The 23,529-nt window shown below is 46.0% G+C and overlaps 1 protein-coding gene across 1 annotated transcript; it reads left to right on the top strand.

The window, feature by feature from the left end:
- The first annotated feature begins 9,219 nt into the window (after positions 1-9,219).
- Positions 9,220-16,914, top strand: KCTD14 (potassium channel tetramerization domain containing 14). Its single transcript, XM_079930229.1, has 2 exons — positions 9,220-9,367; positions 14,075-16,914. The coding sequence occupies exons 1-2, from the start codon at positions 9,296-9,298 to the stop codon at positions 14,735-14,737; spliced, it is 735 nt and encodes a 244-aa protein (XP_079786355.1). The 5' UTR covers positions 9,220-9,295; the 3' UTR covers positions 14,738-16,914.
- The last annotated feature ends 6,615 nt before the right edge of the window (positions 16,915-23,529 follow it).

Genomic DNA, 23,529 nt, shown 5'->3' with positions numbered 1-23,529 from the left:
GAAAGAAAAGGGTCTCTGGGTATGTGTTGGGGAGTATTCAGAGAGAACAGCTGGAAAGATGATCCCTGTTTCACAGCTGGTCTGGTACGGGGAGCCAGGGGCAAGAGTGGGTGGCAATGATTTTTTAAAAAAACTTTTAATTGAAGTATAACTTAAATACAGAGGAATGCACCCAGTAATTGTCACAAGATGTAAACACACCTGTGTAACCATTACCCAGGCCAAGAACAAAAACATTACTCAGGGTCTCAGAAGCCCCCCATTTGGGTAGCAATGGTTTTAGAGAGGAAAGTGGACAGGGTCTGAGAGCAAAGGAGGAAGGAAGGAAAAGATACTCCCAGGTGCCGCCTGACTGACAAGTGAACTGGCCTGCAGCAGGGCTCCGGGACACAACACACACCCAGCAGTTCAGGGTCGTCCCTTGGGAACTTGGTGAGCCATGGGCAGCCCTGCAAAGAGAGGCAAGCAACAGGGTGTTTGGAGAAGATCACAGACCACGTAGGACTGGGCTGAGAGCCTGAGGGCAAACAGGAAAGATGATTGCTTCTGGGCTGGGCTGGGAGAGTCTAGGAATGGTTGGTCCCAGGGTAGTGGCTGCAGCAGCCACTATTTGCTCTCTGCAGTTTGTTTGTCCAAGAATGATTCATGTGAGTTCCACTGATCAGCGCCTCCTCCTCCTTGCCCCACTGTGAGCTCCCGTGCCAAGGGCAGAGGGGCATGGGGGACAAGCACAGCTGCGACATCAGGGAGACCTGCGTTTGAACCCCGGCTCTAGGCTGTGTGACTCTGGAAAAGTCACATTCCCTCTCTAACTTCGGTCAGCAAAATGGGACAACAACCTGTGCCTCGTAAGATAGTTGTGAAGAAGAAACGAGAAAAACCACATAAAATGCCTGACACTGGGCAGGCCCTTAATAAATGCTTGCTCCTTTTCTTCGCCCTTTTTTCATTTAACAAATATTTATCTGGGGCCTGGTATAGAGCAGGCAGCTGTGCTAGGCACTAGGAAAAGAGTGGTGAACAAAACAAGTACGGAGACTGGCTGCCCTCATGGAGCTTAGAATCTAAGCAGTGGGACAGACATTAAATAAATAAATACACATCGTGAAGGAGAAGCACAATGTATTATGAAAAAGAATATCAGTGGTGACTTCCTTCCAGTAGAGTGGTCAGGGAAGGCCTCTTGGGAGAGGTGACACACATAAACTGAGACCTAAAGGATAAGAATGAACCAGGCATTTTGGAAAGCAGGACCCAGAGTGGCAAAAAGGCACAGGTTTAGGAGCCAGATGTGGATGGGTTTCAAATCTTGGGTCCACTACTTACTCAGCTGTGGGACTTTAGGTGAGTCCCTTTACCAGTTAAGGTCTCAGTTTTATCTTCTATAAAAATGTGGTTAAAAACACTTACTTTATAGAATTGTGACGATGAAACCCAACTATGTATATCAAGTGCCCTGCCTGGAGTCTCTCAGTAAAAATCAGTTCCCTTCCTCTACCAGCTCTCGATTAATTGTCGAGAGACTGGCACAGAGATGATGCATGCACACGTTCAAACACACACACACACGTGCATGCGCAGTACATACACCATCAAGAACACACAGAGGCAGGACACAGGTGCCTCCTCAAGCTGGGGCTTCGAGGAGAGGTTCATGAAAAGACTCTACAGAGATAAGGCAGGGATTGGGGAGAGAAGCAAGAAATAGTGCAGTCCTTCAGGGCAGCTAACTGTGGGGACCTAAAAGGGTGAGGAAGACAGTGGTTACCAGAACCAAAGAGAATAGCTGTGTGAAGCGGGTGCCTGAGGGACGCAGCTGACTTACCAGGACTGGGCAGGGAGATGCCCAGGGAATAGAGTCTGATCTCAGCCTCCCCTTTCCCTCTGATCTCCTGCTAGGCCTCGCGTTGGCCAAATTCAGACGGAAGCTGGAGGGCATGGGAGCCTGCACCTATAGCCCATTAGGATCAGCCTCCCAGGGTGGAGAGCCAGTGGGGGGAAGGGTGGAGAGGATCTGGAGGGACAACTGGCAGAGCCACAGTACAGAACCCTCCACCTTTGGGCCCCTTTAGAATGTAAGTGACAGATATATCCAATGTAAAATGACTTACATCAAAAGGGAATAACGTCAGGTCACCTAACTAGAAACTCCAGTGGTAGGGCCTTCGCCATAGCTTGATCAGTGCTCAAACGATGGCCAGGAACAGGTATCTCGTCTCTCAATTCTATTTGCCTTCATATGTCAGCTTCATTCTCAAGCTGTATGTAGTGGCAAGATGAGAGTGGCAGTAGAGAGTAAATGAGGGGTGGTCCCCAGAGGAAAACTGTAGTTCTGTATAAAGAAGGAGGGAGAACAGAAGCTGGGTGGAAACATTACACATGTCCACTATAGTTTATGTCAGGGTGCTCATAAACTCGGGTGACAGGGATTGCTACTGGGGCCAGGGTGAGCAGTCTCCTCTGTTTGAGTGTGGCCTGTTAGGGAAATGTAGATGTCTCTGGGCGACCCGTTCCCACCTGTCACTAAAGGGACCTGAAGATTACCTAGCCTAGTGACCCCATTTGACAGGTAGCAAAAGGTTTTACACAAGAGCATGCAGTTAATGTCAAGGCCAGGACTTAAACCCAGGCCACACAATCTGTCCTCCATACCTGACTTCTTTTTTAATTTTTTTAAATTTATTTTTTATTTTATTTTTTTGGCCATGCCACATGGCTTGTGGGGTCTTAGTTCCCTGACCAGGGATCAAACCCGTGCCTCATGCAGTGGAAACACAGAGTCCTAACCACTGGACTGCCAGGGAAGTCCCATGACCTCTTTTTTTTTAAGTTTTAGTTTTATATTTATTTATTTATTTTTATTTGGTCATGCCGGGTCTTAGTTGCGGCAGGCAGGCTCCTTAGTTGCAGCTCAAGGGCTCCTTAGCTGTGGCATGCAAACTCTTAGTTGCGGCATGCATGTGGGATCTAGTTCCCTGACCAGGGATCAAACCAGGCCCCCTGCATCAGGAGCGCGCAGACTTATCCACTGTGCCACCAGGGAAGTCCCACGACTTCTCTTTTAAAAAAGAAATAAGAAAGACCCCTAGAGAGTATTTGGAAAAGAAAGACAGGAAGGAATAAGGAAAGAAAGAAAGGAAGGAAGGGAGAGAGGGAGGGAGGGAGGGCGGGAGAAACACATGCTCTTGTCTAACTCCCAGTACCTGATGCCACGATTGACACATAGTAGGCCCTCAGATATCTATGTCCCCCATCTCTAAAGGGGAACAGCACTACCTGCTATTTGTTCTGAAGGTGAAATGGAACAAAACTCTCCAAAGCACCTGGCCCGAAGTCAGACCAGTCTGGTTCGGTCCTGGACCATTCTATAAAGATCTGGATATTTCTCAAACAGGCATGGAGCAGAGGGAAGGGAAGAGGGTTCTTGTGGGTTGGCAGGGGTCTCCCCCACTGTGGAACTCACAAAGGGAGCCTTGTGTGGGAGTGGTGGCAGGATGCTTCAAGCGACAGCTGGGCCCAGGGCTGCCAGGCCTGGGCTGGGCTGGGCTGGGCTGGGCACTCTGCCACAGGCAGCCCTCTGAGGGCCCTTTCATCTGAGTCCCAGCTGCCACTTTGCTGGCTGGCCCAAAGCCCAGCAGCCTGGAGAGGAGAGGGGCTGGCAGCTTTGTCTCAGGAAGAAGAACAAAGAGTAGGGTGCGTGGGAGGAGGGCAGAGGGAAGCAGTGCTTGCTCTTGGATTCAGGCCAAAGGGAAACAAGATCCAGTTTTAGGCAACACCAAGGGACTGTTTGAATTCTTTTGTTGCCATAGCATCAAGCCAGACAGTTTCCCAGAGACCATCTCAAACAATATCCCAACCCCCACCACGTTACAGGTGAAGAACTGAGGCCCAGAGAGGGAGACGGATTTGGCCAAGATTACACATGAATGGTAGAGCCAGAACTGGAACCCCAGTCGGTCTCTTGTCTCCTGCTGCTGAAGGACTCTTAAAGAGGCACTTCATTTCTCGGACCCTTGGGGTCCTCATACATAAAATGGAGGTGCTAATTCCTATTTTGAATGGTGAGGGTCAAATGTGCTAATGGATATAAAAGGAAGAGGGCCATTTGACTTGGGTCTTGAAAGCTGTGTAGGAGTTTTCCAGAGAGAAGAAGCTGGTGGGGAAAGGCATTTTGAGCACAAGGAACAACATAAACAAAAGCAAGAAAGCATAGGAGTGCAGGTTGTTTCAGGGCAGCTGGAGCTGGGGGAGAAACAGGAAATGGCGCCCAGGGTTCTTGGTGCTGTCAGAAGTGCCCACTGTCCCTCCAACTGTCCGGCCCTCCTTTCTGGGGTGATGACCCTTCAGAACTCAGCCTCCCCATGGAATCATCCTCGCCCATGCAGCTGATCAACCCTCTGGGAGGAGTCAGACAATGCAAGGGGAAGAGGGGACACGTGCCGTGTGGAGCCGGCCCATGGGAAGCTCCCTAACCCAGATGCAGCGGGCAGGGAAGCCTGCTTTGAGGAGATCACAGCTGCCTCCCCATGGCTCAATCCCATTTGCAAGTCATAATGTTCAAGGTACACACCTTGCCCAGTGTCTTAATCTATTCAGGCTGTTATAACAAAAATACTGTAAATTGGGTGGTTTATAAACAACAAACATTTTTTTCTCACCATTCTGGAGGTTAGGAAGTGCAAGATCATGGTGCTGGTAGATTCGGTGTCTAATGAAACCCGCTTTCTGGTTCATAGATGGCCATCTTCTTGCTATGTCCTCATACGGTGGAAGGAAGGGGCTAGAGAGCTCTCTGGGGGTCTCATTTTTTTATAAGAGCACAAATACCATTCTTCAGGGCTTCACCCTCATGACTTAATCACCTCCCAAATGCCCCATCTCCTAACATCATCACATTGATGGTTAGGTTTCAACATGAATTTTGGGGGGACACAAACATTCAGATCATAGCAGCCAAATACAAAGCAATTCTTTCCAGTCACAGAAAAAGAATTTTGGAGTGAGAAAGACATGGAGTTTAAGCTTGGTTCTGCCAATTACCAGCTGTGTGGCTTTCTGCCATTCACTGAACTTCTCTGAGCCTCGGTTCCCTCACCTGTACAATAAGTCTAATTGCTTGGAAGAATTGATACAAGAGTCTGTGTTCAGTGCAGGTGTTCAACACATGATCATTTTCCTTTCATTTTCCTCCTTTTCTTGGCACAGGTGACCCCTCTGCTGGGAGGAAACCCCCGCAGGCTTCTCTCAACTAATCTCTCCCCCCTTCAAGACCCAGCTTATGTGCCACCGCTTCCATGAAGCCTTTCCAGGCCCCTCAAACTGAAAAGCTAACTTCCTTTTGTAATGCCTTCTTCTTGTGTTATGTTATTGCCTTTTCTTTTTCTTTCTTTTGCTTTTTTATACTTTTTCATGTTCACTGCAACTAGTGACATAATACAAACAGGTATTAAGAAAAACATTTCTTAATCAATAATTTCCCCTCTTCATTTCTATCCCGTCCTACTGAATAACCAATGGTAACACCCACTGTGTATCATTCTACACTTTTCTGAGTATACGCTCAGATAAATAGATATAAATTTATATGAGGAGGTTTATGTTTGTCTTTACTGAATTTCTGTAGTAAACACTGCTCTGGTATTTATTTTTAATTGCTTAATAAATCATGGATGAGTGAACAGATGTAGATCTACCTCCCTCTTTTAAATAGCTGCATAGAATTCCACGGCATGGACAAACCATGGTTTATTCAACCATATGTCTACATTTCTAATTTTTGCCACCACAAACAAAACAGTAATACACATATTTGTTCATATATCCTTTCAGAGAAGTGCTTTTAGTTCTGTTCGATAGATTCTCAAAAGTGGAAATATTGGGTCAAATGATATCTGTATTTTTTTTTAATTTTAGTAGCTATGGCCGTATTGCTTTCCAAAAAAGATCACAGCAGTTCACATCCAATCAGTGAAGTTTGAGTTCTTTTCTTACATCCTTACCCACTCTGGCACATTGTTATTCCTCTAAATATTTGCCAAAATGATGGATGAAAAATAGTACAACGTTGCTCCCTTTGATTGCATTTTCTCAACCCCTAGTAATTTTCAGTTATTTTATTTTTCATTTCTAGAAGATCTATTTGGCTTTTTTCAAATCTGCCTGGTCATTTTTTTAATATAAATTTATTTATTTATTTTTGGCTGCATTGGGCCTTTGTTGCTGTGTGCAGGCTTTCTCTAGTTACGGTGAGCAAGTGCTACTCTTTGTTGCAGTGTGCGGGCTTCTCATTGTGGTGGCTTCCCTTGTTGCAGAGCACGGACTCTAGGCACGCGGGCTCAGTAGTTGTGGCTCGCGGGCTCTACAGCGCAGGCTCAGTAGTTGTGGCGCACGGGCTTAGTTGCTCCGCGGCATGTGGGATCTTCCCGGACCAGGGCTCAAACCCGTGTCCCCTGCATTGGCAGGCAGATTCTTAACCACTGCACCACCAGGGAAGTCTGCCTGGTCATTTCTGATCATATCTTCTTGGTCATCACTCAGGTTTTAAATACACCCTTCTCTATAGTTATTTAAGCACAGTAAACACTTATTTTATATTCTATACCCAGTAATCTCAGTATTTGAGGTGCCTGTGGATCTATTGACTCTTGCTCACTGTACCTTGTGTCCTTTTGTGGTGACTTTTGATTCTGAGCTTGCATTTGTTGGACTGCTATCTGTGTGAATTCTTTGAGGCTTGGTTTGACTGTGCACTTACCTCCAGGAAGGGTTTTCATTTTGTCAGACATCTGGGGCATTACCAATCCAGGTCCGTTTTAAATTAAGTTCCTTGTTGTTGTTGCTCTTGTTGATCATGAAAAAAATGAATATTTGGACCCTGGATCTATTTGAGCTCTAGCCTATTGCCAGAATTTTTCAGGGGAGACTTTTCTCTACCCAGAACCGAGGAATGAGATAGATGTTTCCACAGCATTCACATTTGAGTGGTGGATTTTTAATAATTTACCCTTTTATAGTCTCTGATCTGACATCCAACCCTGTGAGTGGCCCAGACTTTGTCTCCTACTCTCTCTCCCCTGAAAATAAAAGTTCTAGGTTACTCAGGGTTGGAGATAATCCCAGGGGAGTCCATGGAGTTGGTGTTCAAACATCTCAGAGCACCTCAGAGAAGTTCCTTGACTTTCTTGAGAGCTCAGACATATAGACATACATATATTCAATATTTTCAATATTTTGAGATGCTTTTTAGTAGGAGGATTTCCAGTAACATGGACTTCCAGCATATTTTCATATGCTCATTTACTCTTTCATTAAAGTTATTTGTGTTCATATCTTTGGAACACACATGTCTTGTACACTTGTGTCCACAGCCCCTAACCCCAGCTAAGGTCAGTATCAGTAACTCTTGGGTGAACATTAAATGGAGTGACAACTCACATGGGGAGGAAGAAAAGATTGGAAAGTTATCCACGGCTGGATGGGCTGATGTTGGAAGGGTGTTGTCATAGAGTCGGGGGAATGGGCACTGACATTCACTGAGCCCCATTCTTCCTAGGCCAGTAAATGCATCATTCTAGTTTTTCCCAAATTTCTAAGAACACGATGCTTGTTAAATATGCAGGTTCCCAGGCCCTTCCTTGGTAATTTGGTTTCAGTACGCTGGAGGTGGGGCTCTGGAATGATGTTCAACAAGCATTCTGAGAGAGTCTTAGCAACAGGGAAGTTTGGGAAACACGATAGATTTTTTTCCTCTTAATTCTCACAACAACCCAGAAAGTAGGTATTTGCATGTATTTTACAAAGAGGAAATTTGGGCTCTTTTGAGAGGGGAAGTGATGGACGATCACACAGCTGGTAAATGACAGGTCTAGCGTTCCATTCCCAGTTGTCACACTCCAAAGCTCTATTTTTTTTCACCAGATATTGTCTGGTTATTATTGTTATTATTTTTTCCAAGTTTCTGTACCATTAGTTTATGACCAAAAGTCATATTTTAAAAAAATTGTGTTAAAAAACACATAAGATGAAATTTATATCTTAACCATTTTTAGGGGTATAGTTTAGTAGTGTTAAATATTTTTACATTGCTGTGAAACAGATCTCCAGAACTTTTTCATCTTGCAAAACTGGAACTCTCTACCCATTAAACAATTCCCCTTCTCCCTCTCCCCCCAGCCCCTGGTAACCACTCTTCTACTTCCTGTTTCTATTAATTTGACTACTTTAGGTACCTCATATAAGTGGAATCATGCAGTGTTTGTCTTTTTGTTACTGGCTTATTTCACTTAAAGTCCTCAAGATTCATCCATGCTGTAGCATGTGACAGGATTTCCTTCCTCTTTAAGGCCGAATAGCATTCCATTGTACATATATCCCGCTTTTGCTTATGCATCATTCATCCATTGACGGATATTCCACCTCTTGGCTACTGTGAATAATGCTGCTATGAAATGGGTGTGCAAATATGTCTTGGAGGTCCTGCTTTTAATTTTCTTCATATATAACCAGAAGTAGATTTGCTGGATCATATAATAGTTCTACTTGTAGTTTTTTTTTTTGAGGAACTGCCATGATTAGACTGGGGTTATGGGTTTTGGGGAGGAAGATCACAGAGGCAAAGTGCCATTTTCATCACATCATATCAAGGATACATACTATCATCATGATTTATGACTTCTGATGTTGGTCTTGATCACCTGGCTGAAGTTGCGTTTGTCATTTTCCCCACTGTACGGTTACTCTTCTTCCCCTCCTCTTTCCATACTGTCCTCTTTGGAAGGTCATTATGCAGGCCCATACTACCGAAGAGTAATGCCCCCCTTCATAAGGATTATGTTTTAACAAGCAAAATAACTCACACAACAGGGACCTAGCTCTTCTCATCACTGGTCATGCTCTGCACTTTCAGCAGCTGATCTGAGGTGAATAACTGGCCGCCCTATCTCCTGGAAGCTCACTCTTCTTACCTGTAAAATGGGTGTCGCTCATCCTTTACCCCTAGGACTGTAGTGAGTGGAGACAGTCTCAAGGTCGTCAATGTCAGTTCCCTCTGCCTCCCCCATTTGGCTGTCCCGCAACACCAGGCAACAGAGGGACAGTGACTAGCCTAAGGTTTCACCGCAAGGCCTCCAACTCCAGCCCAATCAGGGTTCTAACCACACCCTGGGTACAGATTCCCCCACCCCGGGGCGGGAGCGAGGAGCACTTCCGCCAGCCACAAGTACCGCGCACGTGGCGGGCTGTGCGGGACCGGCGAGCGGCAGCCTGGCTGCGCAGCGCCAGCGCCTGCGGGGCCGGGATGATGAGCCTGACCTCGGAGCCCGATTCCCGGCCGTTGCGCCGGGCCGTGACCCCCGCGGGCCGGCGGACGGTGAGTGCGAAGCCCGGGGTGGACGAGAAGACCCTGCTGGCTCCGGCCCCGCGCCTCTCCCTTCTTTCACTCCTTCCAGGGCCCCCCCCGTCCTTCCCTCCCCGCGGGTCTGAATTTCCCTGCTTCCGGCGCGCCCGTCTCGGCCTGCGGCTGGGCGCTCTCTTTTCACCTGGTCAGTTCCTAACGCTTTGATCTCTCCTTCCGCGCCACAGCCTCGATTCCGGTTCCGGCTCAGTCCAGTCTCTCCTCTATGCCCTCTTTCCTGCTTGGCTGCCTTTGTCTCCTCCTTCTTCTCTTTGCGTCTCGTCTCTCAGTCCCCTGGCTTGCCCCAGTCCACTGCTCTTCCTCTGCCCCTCCTCTTCCCCTGCCCCTCCCCTCCTGCCGGTGGGAGTAGACCCAACTGAGGGCTGGCCAGAGTATCATTCATTCCCTCACCCACCCTCTCTAGCCTGTCCCTGACCTCTGGCTGGGTCCTGAGTCCTCCTGCTTGCCCGTTCCCTCCCAGGGCTTGGGTGGGGGGCCCGGGGGGTGGGGGGAGGATCAAGAAAAAGCCCAGAGCACTCAAGGATCAGAACATTTAACCTCTCCCCGGCTACGTGCCATCCTGAAGACTTGCAGGAAGGGAAAGCAGATCCGGCAGTGGGGCGACTGTGGCTCTTTTCAATAGGATGACGATAACCTCATTGTTCCTGGCTAGTGACAATGTCACCTGCTCAGAGGCAGGGGCCGCTCAAGGTACCCAATAAATGTCTGAATTAATTACCGGGCAAAGGAGGAAGCCAGCACCGTGCATGATGCCAAGTAGGGCAAGATTGGCCTTTATCAGAATACCAGGCGCTCCTGTAAGTCAGTGCTGAGGGTAAGTGCAGTTCAATTCAGCAGACACTTATGGAGCATCCCTGGTGTGCTGAGCACCGTAGTAGGTACTGGTAACATAAAGATGAATCTGGGATAGTCCTCCCTTAGGATCCTCCCAATCTAGTGTGGGATACAGATGAAGGAAAAGAATTACAAGAGACGTAACTACCATGACAAGGGGAAGTACATGGCCCTCTGAAATCACAAGGAGACAACCTATCCAGAAAATTCCCGGAGGAATTACCTTGAAGGATGAGTGGGCTGACTGAAGGGACTGGGGGTGTTAAATGAGTGAAGTCCTGGGGGCAGTGGGGCCCAGCCTGCTCTGAATGGGTTGGTGTTGGGGAGCAGTAGTTGGCTCTGGTAGTTGATTGCCAGGGTTGCAAAGGACCTTGTAAACCTTGTTAAGGAGTCTCGAGTTAACCTGTAAAGAAATGTGGGATCACTGAAGTGTTTAATGCAGGTGGTGACCAGACTGGATTTCCGCTTCAGAGAAACTGCTTTGGTTTCAGAATAGAGACTGGATTGGGGGAGGATATTTGAGGGAGCTGGGAGCCATGGAACTGACCACACATTTAGAATGGCCAGGACTTGGTGACTGATTACCTGTGTGTGGGGAGGTTGAGGACAGGAGCAGAGTGCAAGATTAGAGTCTAGGTTTCTGGCTCAGACGACCGAGATAGGGTACAGTGGGAAAAGGTCAAAGTTGTGGTGTGGGGAGAGATCTTGGGCTTGGGAGACATATGAATGGGGGTGTCCCTCCACTGACTAGACTAAGTGTGACCTAAGGAAATGTATGAATGTTTGGTGGGATGAGAGCTGGGCCTGATTCATCCCTGTGTCCTCGTGGCCAGCAGTAGCCTGGTACCCAGCAGAGGCTCCCAAAGACCACATTTCCCCGGCCTGTGCACACAGGGCCTGGGTCAGGCTTGCCCACTCAGGAATGCTCCAGCAGGGTGACTGGTAGCACAGGTGGGGAAGAGGGGCCATGAGGAAGGGCAGGTGGTCTGGAAGAGGGATGGAAAAGAAGTCTTTATCTGCTCGAAACACACACAGTAGTATTTATGGATGAGGTAGGAGGTCTGGGATTTCCAAAGAGATTTGGAGTTTTTAGAAAACATGGAGGGAAAAGGGACATAATTAGGAAGCTTGGGAACAGGGCCCAGGTCTTGGCTGATAAAGAAATGGGGCTGCGAATATCAGGGCAGGGGACTATTTTGTGTAGCATCTGGAAATGAGCTTCAGAAACAACATTTGAAGTGATGGGATTCATTAAACTTTCAAAGCTGGAGAGTCTTAGAGTTCTCTTCATCGATTTTGCCTCACTATTTGATAGATGACTAAACTTAGGCCCAGAGAAGGAAGTGCGATGCCCTAGGAACATAGCTAATTACTGGCAGCGGTGCGACTGGATGTTGGGAGGGTGGGGATAGGGCATCCACACTGTCCTGAAGTCAGACTGATACGGATTTGATCCCGGCTCCAACTTCCTCACCTCCTAGCTGTGTGACCCCTCTTTCTGAGCTTTCCTCGCCTGTAATGTGGGGACGTTAAGAGCTCTCAGTGGTACAGGAGTGATGAGAGTCCATCATCGATCCATTCAGGGGTTAAAGTCTGCAAACTCACATTTAACTGCCTGCTTTACAGAGCCACCTTAGGGTTAACTAAACAGCCTTGCCAAGGAGCGTTGAGGTTTATGGGAAGAACAGGGCGTCACAGGTTCTGGGCTTATTTTTCTCAGGGCTGTATTGTTTGGCTGCTGTCAGACTGCAACCTCATTTCTCCCTTCTCCATTCCAGCTAGCAGAACTGTCCCTTGGTAGGAGCTGTTGCCATGGCAACTCAGTTCTCCCCAGCAGTTTGGCTGCCTTGAGTTCTCTTAATTCTAGTACTTTAATCTTAGAGGTAGAGCCCACAGACAAGCTGAAAAGGAAGTCACACCTAAATCTGACTGAAGGACATTCCTGAGTCCTGTCCCTATCCCTGGCCTGGAGTGGAGTCTCCAGTTTGGAAATCCAGCCTTCCCCCTAATACTGTAGATCTTTTCCACAGCAGCAGCCATCACATCCCCTAGGAAACCTTCCCTGACAACCTCCAACACACATCTACAAAAAGAGCCAATCCCTTCTACCTTTGAGTCTTCCCCATCAGCACCTACACATTTAAGCCATCTGTTTCCCCTTCTCCCCTATGAGCTCCTCAAGGGCAGGGACCTTGTCCTGTCCATCTGCTTCAGAGGAGGCTTGGGTGGAATAGGTCCTCCCTACAGTCTGTTGGATGAATAGGGATTGAAGAGTGGAGGTGTTTGAAGGTTGAAAATCAATTTATGTAATGACTAAGTGGTAAATCAGACCTGAGTTCAAATCCTGACATTATCGCTTAGTAGCTGGTTGGTCTTAAGCAACTTGAACTTCACCTCCTTAAGCCTTAGTTTCTTCATCTGGAAAATGGGGATTTAATACATTCATCATAGGATTACTATGAGGGTTGAGTTGCAGAGTGTATGTAAAGCACTTTGCACAGTTACTAGACTGTGAGGGTAGGTTCTGTGTCCTGCTTGTTCCTCACTGTGTCCCAGCTACCTGGCACAAAATAGGCACATACGTGTTTTATTGAATGAGTGAGTGAATTTTAAAAGATGGAAGTTGTTCAGGAAGCTGGGTTTGTAAGGATAACAACCGGTGTATCACCTCATGTGTAATAATTGCTATAGAGTATTATGGTACTTCTGTTAGGTCTGTGTGGCAGCATTCCCCAGATGCAGCCCGACCCTCAGTCTCTTTCCAGGTCCCTCTCTGCACTCGCCTGTGGGCATTTCCAGGCAGATATCACATGGGCCTCACCCACATCCTTAGTGCTCAGCCCAAGGTCTGATCTAGAGAAGAGGCCTCTAAAAATTCTGATGAACAGCTAAATCTAACTTACATTTGCACCATACTTTACCATTTATGGGGCAGTTTTACGCCTGTTGTATTTGGTGTTACCAACCTTGTCACCACCAAGGATATTCTTGTTATTTAATCCCATGGGCCCATATTTTGAAAAAATACCCATCAAATTACATTTGTTAATCAAAGTCATGCCAACTGCTAATCAGAACTTCTGCTCTATATGAAATAAGAATTTTTATCCCCACTTCCAGCACGGATGTGGACATGCAGTAAGTACCAAAGAAATGATTCCCGAATGAATACATGTGTGATTTCTTTAGCCTTTCTGAAAGGTTGAAAATGTTTTGCACCCCCAACCTCCCCCCACCCACTTTTTTTTTTTTTTTTTTTACTGTATCTTATATCTAAGCATCCCTGTCAGGAACTCTTGACTTCACAATAGCTCCATATCCTCATTATAGTTTATTTATTTATTTTTTGGCCATGCCACATGGCATGTGGGATCTTAATTCCCCAACCAGGGATTGAACCGGTGTCCCCTGTGGTGGAAGCACAGAGTCCTAACCACTGGACCGCCAGGGAAGTCCCCATATCCTCACTTTATAAACAAGGAAACTGAGGCCTAGGGAGGGAAAAAGCCTAGCCACAGGCCACACGCTTTAGAGGTATTGTCCGTGTGACTTGCTTCCACTAATATTCTGTGACCTAAATGAGAAAATGCAAATGCTTGAATGGGTATTCTTATATCAAACTAAAATATTTTTCTTCCTTAAAATGCCTACTCTCTGTAGCTGTACAGCATAAATATAACCCCCTTCAGTAAGATGGACATTCCAATAAGCTGAAGCCAATCATTATGGCTCCCCTAAATTCTGTAGGGTATTGTTCTTTGGATGAGAATAAATCATGAGCTCCCTGGAGATGGCGCTGTGGGTTCACTCTGCCTCTTGTGCCCCCAGGAATCTCCTGTAGTGGAGCTGAACGTTGGGGGTGAGTTCTATACCACCACCTTGGGCACCCTGAGAAAACTCCCAGGCTCAAAGCTGGCAGAGATGTTCTCCAGCTCCGCCAAGGCCTGCCTGGATGCGGAGGGACGCTTCTTCATCGATCGCTGCGGCACCTATTTTGGACCCATCCTGGAATATCTGCGCAGTGGGCAGCTGCCCACACAGCACATCCCCGAGGTGTACCGTGAGGCTCAGTTCTACGAAATCAAGCCTTTAATCAAACTCTTGGAGGACATGCCACAGATCTTTGGTGAGCAGGTAGCTCGGAAGCAGTTTTTGCTGCAGGTGCCAGGCTACAGTGAGAACCTGGAGCTTATGGTGCGCCTGGCGCGTGCTGAGGCCGTGGCGGCGCGCTGCTCTAGAGTTCTGGTGTGCCTAGTACAAAACGAAAAGGATGATGCAAACTGCGCGGACGCCCTGCGCTCCCTGGAGGCGGACAAGAGGTCAGTGGTCAAATTCGGGCCTTGGAAGGCAGCCCTGGATATCAGGGACCTCCTGGACTGCATGAACATGGACATTAAGGCCCAAGGGTACCAGGTACACTATTCACACAACAGTCCATTACCGGCCAAGGTCTCCGACTACTTCTATACCTTCAGCTTCAGCTGGTGGTGATCCCCAGGGGTGGGGGCTGTTTGTTACGAGCTCTGGTGGGACTTACGAAATTAAAGGTTGCCTTCCAAAGCCATCTTCCTTTAATTTTAAAAACAAACAGACGTCAAAAACTTCCAAGGTGGTCTACTTGTCTTGCCCCCAAATATGTGTTTCCCCTTTGAGGACTTTCCACTCATTGCAACTGACTCCACTGTACTTGCCTAGAGAGGTGCAGCTGTTTCCTCTTTAAAGCCTCATGTACCTGCCAGACCCTTCCCTTGAAGTCTAATAGCAAGGCAGAGGTGAACTGGAATGTTTCAACAATGCTTTGGCTGGAGATGCGGGATGACAACAGGAAAATAATAGGATGTCATGAGTCTAGACAGACCTAAAAATGTAATCTACCCAGCCTCAGCTTGTGGTCCAATCTTCTAGCCCTGGTATGTGCCTTCATGAGGAAGATGCCAAGTTAGTATACCTGGAGTAGACGGCGCTCAGATCTCCTTTCCCGGATGCTGCGGGTATTGGCTGCTAAAGCGTCACAGCTGTCCTCTTACCTAGAGCAGTAGTTCTCAAAGTGTGGTCCCTAGACCGGCAGCATCCCCAATACCTGGGAACTTGTTAGAAACACAAATTCTCTAGTCCCTACCTCAGACCAACTGAATCAGAAACAGGGAGTTGGCCCAGCAGTCTGTTTTAAGAAGTCCTCCAGGTAATTCTGATGCACTTTAATTTTGAGATCTGATCAAGAACAGAATTGCTATCTCGCTTGTGTGGAGGTACAGCAGACTGATCCCTCACCTCAAGGAGGTGCAGTTCCTATTCTAGAGCTCCTCGTGGGATCAGGCTGAAGTCAGTCTTCACTGAACACCACATTCTTGCTTAGTGGTCTTCCTCTGCTTTACCCTGCTTCCCTCCCTCCCCCTCACCTGAGAACACATCCTCAATAAACCACTTAAACAAGAGACTCTCTCAGGTTCTGCTTCTCAACCAAACACATTAAGTAACTCTAAAGAGGACACATTCATCCTTCTCCAAGTTCAGGTCTGGGATAGATGGCCCCCGTTCCCCACCTAGTAGGATTACCAGCCATCCTGGGTTCCCTGGGACTGAAGGTCAGGTTTAACTGTGAAGCTTTAAGGAATTAACACTGAATCAGAGAATTTCAAATTTAAACATAAAATCGCTCAGAACATAGTTATTTTCAGTGAGCGTTTTAATTCAGTAACTGCATCTGCTTGTATATTTTTTTTCTTATTTTCAAAGCTTGTTCTATATTTTCTTTTTCTTTTTCTTTTTTTGGTATTTAATATGGTTGACAATTTAAAGTGGAAAAATCCTGAATATCTATTTGAACTTAACATCATGAGTCAATTCAACGTTACTCATCAAGAGCCTGAAAAAAGTTCATACCCTTTGATCAGTAATTACACTTCTGAGATTTGATTCCAAGGAGATACCCTGCTCCATAAGATCTAAATAGGATTGCTTAAAATCTCAGTTTCATGAATTATGGAAAGATCAATGTCCTCCCCAAGATTTCTGCACATTCCCAGAGGGCTTGTTTTCTTATGGTCAGCCCTGGTTCTCTGTTTCTGCTAGATTCATTCAGCATAGGGATCAACTAGATGTCTTAAACCTGTTGTGCTGTTCTACGCAAGGCTTACCCAGAGTTAACACTCAGATCTTTTTCTTAATTTTTACAAATGCCACTCCCATCAGCTATTTGTGCACATAGCAGACTGTGGCAAATACAGGCAAGTAAGGGGAGTTTACCACACAGAAATGCCAACAACTTCAAACTGAATATTGGGCATATTTCTTCTTAAGGGTGCCTTAGTCACCCCCATCACTAGGGGCTTTTCACTAGTAGATTGTATTTGTGTCCTATTCTTTCTTCCCTCTCTATTCCTGCCATGCTTCTCTGTAGGTGGGAGTAATCTTCCCCACCCCACTGAGTTCGTGCTTGGCCTCATGACTTAATCTGGCCAATGGTATACGTGTGGAAGTGACAGTTGTGCCAGTTCCAAAATGAGGCTTTCGAGGCATGCCAAATTTCCACCAGCCCCCTTGTGTTCTTGTCATTTGCCAAAAGACCATGTTCCAGTTTAGCTACCTCTTTTACTGCTCTGGCTCTAGCCTGCATCCCTTTGGATCTGACTCTCTTCCTTAGCAATTTACCAAACTATTTTATTAAACGAAGGCAATTCCAATACCCCGGCCCCCCACTCCCAATCCATAATACAATTAAGATAACATACTATTTTTATCCTACTTAATTTACAATAGCAAAACAATCGGAAATAAGCCAACTTAGTTACATCTATATAATGCAATGTTATATAGCAAAATTGCATTTATAGATCGCTTAAAATTATTGGGGAGGAGATTAATTTAATTCAGTACAATTTAATTAAATCTTTGCTCTAAAAAGGATTTAAGGTGGTGGGGCTTACAGGGCTATGAAGAAAAGAAATATCATAAAAGATATAAATTAGAAATACATAAATTAAATTGACATGCTTGGTTGCCTTCCCAATAATACCATCTCCTCCCTTCCTCTGAAATAGCAAAATAAGTAAAGCACATTAGTAATGTTCAAAATACCATCTCTGAACACCCCGATTAAAAAATGGGCAGAAGACCTGAATAGACATTTTTCCAAAGAAGATGAACAGATGGCCAACAGGCACATGAAAAGATACTCAACATCACTAATTATTAGAGAATTGCAAATCAAAACCACAATGAGATATCATCTCACACCTGTCAGAATGGCTGTCATCAAAAAGGCCACAAATAACAAGTGTTGGCAAGGATTTGGAGAAAAGGGAACCCTCACACACTGTTGGTGGGAATATAAATTGGTACAGCCACTATGGAAAACGATACGGAGGTTCCTTAAAAAACTAAAAATAGAACTATCATATGACCCAGCAGTTCTACTCCTGGGTATATATCTGATGAAAACAAAAGATACATACATCCCAATATTCATAGCAGCATTACTTACAATAGCCAAGATATAGAAGCAACCTATGTGTCCAACAGATGAATCGATACAGAAGATATGTGTGTATATATACTATGGAATACTACTTAGCCATAAAAAACTGAAATTCTGCCATTTGCAACAATGTGGATGGACTTAGAGGGTGTTATGTTTAGTGAAATCAGTCAGACAGAGAAACAAATACTCTCTGTTATCACTTATACATGGAATCTAAAAACTAGCACAAATAAATGTATATAACAAAGCAGAAACAGACTCACAGATATAAAGAACAAGCTAGTGATTATGAGTGGGGAGAAGAAGGGGGAGGGGCAAGATAGAGGTATGGGAAGGACTTCTCTGGTGGTCCAGTGGTTAAGACTCCTTGCTTCCACTGCAGGGGGTGTGGGTTTGGTCCCTGGTTAGGGGAACTAAGATCCCTCATGCTGTGCAGTGTGGCCAAAGGGTTAAAAAAAAAAAAAAAGGGGGGTATAGGATTAAGAGATAAAATCTACTATGTATAAAATAAATAAACAACATGGATATACTGTACAACACAGGGAAATATAGCCATTATTTTGTAATAACTTTGAATGGAGTATAATCTATAAAAATATTGAATCACTATGCTGTACACCTGAAACTAATATAAAATTGTATATCAACTATACCTCAATAAAAAAAAACACCACCACCTCTATTCATTTGTAGGGGTATATGTGGCTTTTCAGATCTGTTGGGATTAACTAAAGAAAATTATAGTCAGAGGAGAAAAACTTAAAACTGAATGCTAAATATAACTGTCACTATAATCCAAAGGAAAAACACACAGTAAAACCTTTGAGATTGCCCTCATGGAGACACCCTACTTCATAGCACTGTGCCAGGTTTTCAGGTCTCATTGTTTTCTTAGAGCACCTCTTTCATTTTTCTTCTACTTATTTTCCTTGTCTTCCCTGCCCCCCTTTCTATTCATTCTTTTCCCTTTTCTGCTGTGCTCAGTGTCCTGGAAGACTGATCTCTAGGTACTGCATGTCCAGGCCCCTTCCTGGTTGGCCAAAGCCTTGGAAAGTATGAGAGTGGAAGATTGGGGACAAGAAGGCCTGGGATGTTGGTATGTAGATGAATGTCTTGGAATGGTGAAAATATTTGTGTTTCCTATGAATGCCCACCAGAGGGCACCCATTCTAGAAGAGGCTTTCAAAACATAAATGGACACAACGATCCAAACTGTGCATTCCTGTGACTTCCCTGGTGGTTCAGTGGGTAAGACTCCGTGCTCCCAATGCGGGGGGTACCCCGGATCCATCCCTGGTCGGGGAACTAGATCCCGCATGCATGCCGCAACTAAGAAGTCCACATACCGCAACTAAAAAAAGATCCTGCATGCCACAACTAAGACCTGGCGCAACCTAAATAAATAAATATAAAAACAAACAAACAAACAACAAAAAAAAACTGTGCGTGCCAGTCAGCCTCTTTCCCCAGAGCTCAATGGAGTCATGAGAAAGGTGGCCATGATGGTAGGGATGGAGTCTGTGCGTGGGCTCTGTGGTATAGTTCCTCTTGCCAAAGCTGATCTGGTCAATGATGGATGTCCAACAGCAGAGACCAACACTGAGTCCCTGATATGGTATTATTCCCACCGGGGGACTAGATACTTCTTGGTGGTAGGCAGATAATCCTGCAAATCAGTTAGCTGTATTGCACTGTAACAGACTGTTGGGAGAAATGCTGGCATTTCTAAGCAAATGGCATCGACAGCTTTGAGGATGTTTGCAAAGCTGCCTAGGGTTAGGATGCAGATTTATTTCATTACAGGGTAATAAAGCTAGTTTCACCCTCCAATCCTGGAGACATTTCAGGGTGATAAAAATGTTTCCCACTGGGTTGGCAGGAAAATTCGTTTCCTGACCGGTATAATAAAGATAATGTTGGGGGAAAAAACCCCGATATTGTCTCTCTCCAGAGGGCAGGTTTGCTAGCATTCCTTCTTTAAGATTGAGCGTTTCCTAAGCTCAGTGTTCTTCATCTGTGCTACAGATCTACTGTGCATGGCATTCACCTGCATTGCTCCCATGGTGTTTAGAGGGCAAGGAGAACTAATACAAACATGAAATTCATGCTGCCTGCTATGCTGTGAATGATAAGCTGCCTAAATCTATTTGGGCTTGTTTTCTCCTTACCAGCTGACTCTATGGAAGTTAGCAGCTTAGGAATTGTCTAACCACATGACAACCTCTTGACCCCCAAACTTAATACCTTAAAACTATAACCATTAATTATTTCTCATAGCCTATAAATTGGGCAGTTCTTCTGGTCTTATTTGATCTCACTCATGCATCTGTAGTCAGATGGGGGATCAGCTGGGGTGAGGCTGGTCTGAAATAGCCTCAGCTGGGTCAACTTGGCTTTGTTCCATGTGGTCATTTACTCTCCAGTAGATTAGGTTGGACTTATTCTCATGGCAAGGGTAGGTTTCCAAAATCAAACAATAGACCTGAAGAACTGGTATGTGGGTGGACCTTGAGGCCTAGGTTCAAAACTAGCACACTGTAACTTCTGCTGTATTCTACTGGCCAGGCACAAGGCCAGCCCAATTCAAAGAGTGGGGATAGAGATTCCATCTCTTAATGGAAGCAGCTCTAGAGCTACACTTCAAAGGATTTACATACAGAGAGAGGAAAAATTGGGGCCATTTTTTACAAATCATGCTACCATATGCTTTATCCTTTCCATCAGGGAGGGAGTGGTGATTTAACCACATAGGAATAGATACATATCCCAGATTCAGATTTGACTTTTCTACTGCTATAGACAATGTTTGTGTCACCCGCCACCCCCCCACCTCCATTTCCAAATTCATATGTTGAAATCCTAATCCTCAGTGTGATGGTATTAGGAGGTCAGGCCTTTGGGAGGTGATTAGGTCCTGAGGATGGAGCCCTCATGAATGGGGTTAGTGCCCTTATAAAACAGACCCCAGAGAGCCCCTTTGCCTCTTCAACCATGTGAGACACGGAGAGAAGACAGCTATCTATGAACCAGGAAGTGAGCTCTCACCAGACACTGAATCTGCCAGCACCCTGACCTTGGACTTCCCAGCCTCCAGAACTGTGAGAAATAAATTTCTGTTGTTTATAAGCCACTCAGTATATGGTATTCTGTTATAGTATCCTAATATCTCTATATATCCTATTGGTTCTGTTTTCCTGAAGAACCCTAATGATACCTAACTGCAATGTTTCTGCCAGCCCTAGCATTTATGGATACCTTATTCATTTTCATGGTATCTCACACATTGCTTCTGACTAAGGAGCTTATTTTATGATGAAAAAAGTATAGCAAAGTAACTTCTTAGTATTGCCAGTTACCCCATTTACTCAGATGTAGCTATAATAAAAAAAATAGGGCTTCCGCCTGCTGATCCGGGCAGCAGAGGCCCAGCAGTACGCAGGCCTCTCACTGTTGTGGCCTCTCCCATTGTGGAGCACAGGCTCTGGACGCACAGGCTCAGCGGCCATGGCTCAGGGGCCCAGCCGCTCCACAGCATGTGGGATCTACCCAGACTGGGGCATGAACCCGTGTCCCCTGCATCGGCAGGTGGACTCTCAACCACTGCACCACCAGTGAACCATACTTTACTGTGCAAAATGTTTCTGCGTTATTTCATTCCACTGTTACTACATCTTTGTCAGGCTAGGTGTTAGTGCAATTGTAGTTGCGGCTACTTGTTCATTAAGTGCTAGTCGTAGTGAAATAGGAGGGAAGGGGGCAGGGCACAACCTTTAAAAGAACGACATGGCCAGGAGTTCCCTGGTGGCCTAGTGGTTAGGATTCTGGGCTTCCACTGCTGTGGCCTGGGTTCAATCCCTGGTCAGAGAACTAAGATCCTGCAAGCCATGTGGTGCAGCCAAAAAACAAACAAACAAAAAGAATGACATAGCCATTGAGGATATGACATAAACTGGTTAGAATCAACTAGGTCCAAGATGGCAGTAGACCTTGAGCCTCATTATATGCTCATTGTAATACATTAGCATATGCCAAATGACATACCTACAGGCGCCTACAGTTCCAAGGCAGACCATAAAAGGTCAAAAAGTGGGCAGTGGCCCAATTCCTGGAAATCCCCATCCCTTCCCCCAAACAGTTGAATAATCCTCCCACTCACTAGCCTATGAAATTACTCAGCCCACAGAAACCATCTACCCCATACTTCAGGGCCTCTCATCTTCTGAGATGGCTCACACTCTGTGGAGTGTGTTTCTCCCACCACTGCTCTCACTTTTTGAGATGGACTGCATTCTATCTATGGGATGTTGTACCTCTCTAAATAATCCACGTCTTCCATATTGCATTGCCTCTCGCTGAATTCCTTCTGCGCTAAGACATAAAGAACCTGAGCTTCAGTAAGTCCTGACACCAGGTGAGCAATTTTAATTAAAAGACAGTGGGTTTGAGTCCCAGTCAGAGTTTTGGCTGAGTAAAAGTCCCAGCCCATGGGTTCAAATCCAAGTGTGAGTTTCGGCTGGGTTCAATCCCATCTGAGTTGTGCAGTCTGAAGCTTTGTTGCTTAACCCTTGGCCTCAGAATTCTTTCCACTCTCCCCTAGCTGTCAGAGGATGGCTTGAGTCCTTAAAGGATAGGTAGCTTTTGAACAACTGGAGTGAGAAAGCAGGGAGAAGTACCCTAGGCTGGGGCAGGGGTGGGGGTGGTGGCATCCAGCTTTCTGTAAGCAGGTAGGGTAGGGGGGCCCCAGAGAAGGAACCAGGCATGGCTTTCTTGACATAAGGGAAGCAATTTTTGGCCTAAGCCATTTTGTGACCTAAGCCTGACCACATTTGTCCTTGAATAGATCTCGGTAATTAATTAAGTGAGGGAATGCAGGAACAAAGGAAAAGCAGTCAAGAAACAAGTTTCTGGGACTTCCCCAGTGGTCCAGTGGTTAAGACTCAGAGCTTCCACTGCAGGGGGTGCAGGATCGATCCCTGGTTGGGGAACTAATATCCCGCATGCCATGAGACATGGCAAAAAAAAAAAAGAAACAAGTTTCTCCCCAAGGCATATACATAACAATCTGATACATGTCTTTGGGTTCTACAGGAACTAAGGCTCCCCACCTAGGTGGAGGATGGAATGATGATGTCGACCCTCCTGACTTCAATCAACTAAAGCCTGGACTCTGTTGACCTCTGCCCCAATTCTACGATGAATTCTCCTCTGCTCAAGCCCCTTCATGAATATGTACGCTCCCTTAGCTTAACGCTTCCCCAATTTTCCTGTTTGGAGAGACAATGCATTGGGGAAGATTCTTTGTTTTCTTTACTTGCTGCAAGTAATATATCCTTCCTTATTCCTAACTTTGGCTTAGTCGTGTCTTTTGGGTTCACTAAGGTGAACCACTTTTCCAGTAATGGCTTGACCAAGAGGAGAGTGCAGGCAACATACAGATGGCAAATACTGTGAACAGCAATGAATGATGCGAACGTCTGTTTGACCTCCTTCCCTTACCTCCTGAGTCAAAATCCTTACACAGCTCCAGGTTTTGTCTCTAGCTCTGGAAAGCTCCACCTCTGCCCTTTACCCGATAGTACTTCCTCCCTTCCTGGGCTCTGTTCCCCCGCCAGTCTCTCCGTCACTCAGATCAACAGCAAGCTCCCCAAATCCCCCATTGGCTCCTTTAGCCTTTCCCTCCCGGCTCCTCCCACCAGAAGCCCCGCCCCCTGCCTCGCTAAGCCTCGCTCTGGCTTACCTTTCACCCGCGCAGGTGGCGTAGGCGACCAAATCCAGCGGCACAGCGACAGGACAGTCGAGCAGC

Source organism: Stenella coeruleoalba, assembly GCF_951394435.1.
Source record: "Stenella coeruleoalba genome assembly, chromosome: 8".
In the NCBI taxonomy this organism is placed as follows: Eukaryota; Metazoa; Chordata; class Mammalia; order Artiodactyla; family Delphinidae; genus Stenella; species Stenella coeruleoalba.
The sequence above is the reverse complement of the archived record's forward strand: the minus strand, read 5'-3'. Positions and strand labels throughout refer to the sequence as shown.

Coding starts and splice junctions, on each gene's coding strand:
- KCTD14 (XM_079930229.1), top strand. CDS start 9,296: ATGATGAGCCTGACCTCGGAGCCCGATTCCCGGCCGTTGCGCCGGGCC. Junction 9,368..14,074: donor CCCCCGCGGGCCGGCGGACG/GTGAGTGCGAAG, acceptor TTGTGCCCCCAG/GAATCTCCTGTAGTGGAGCT.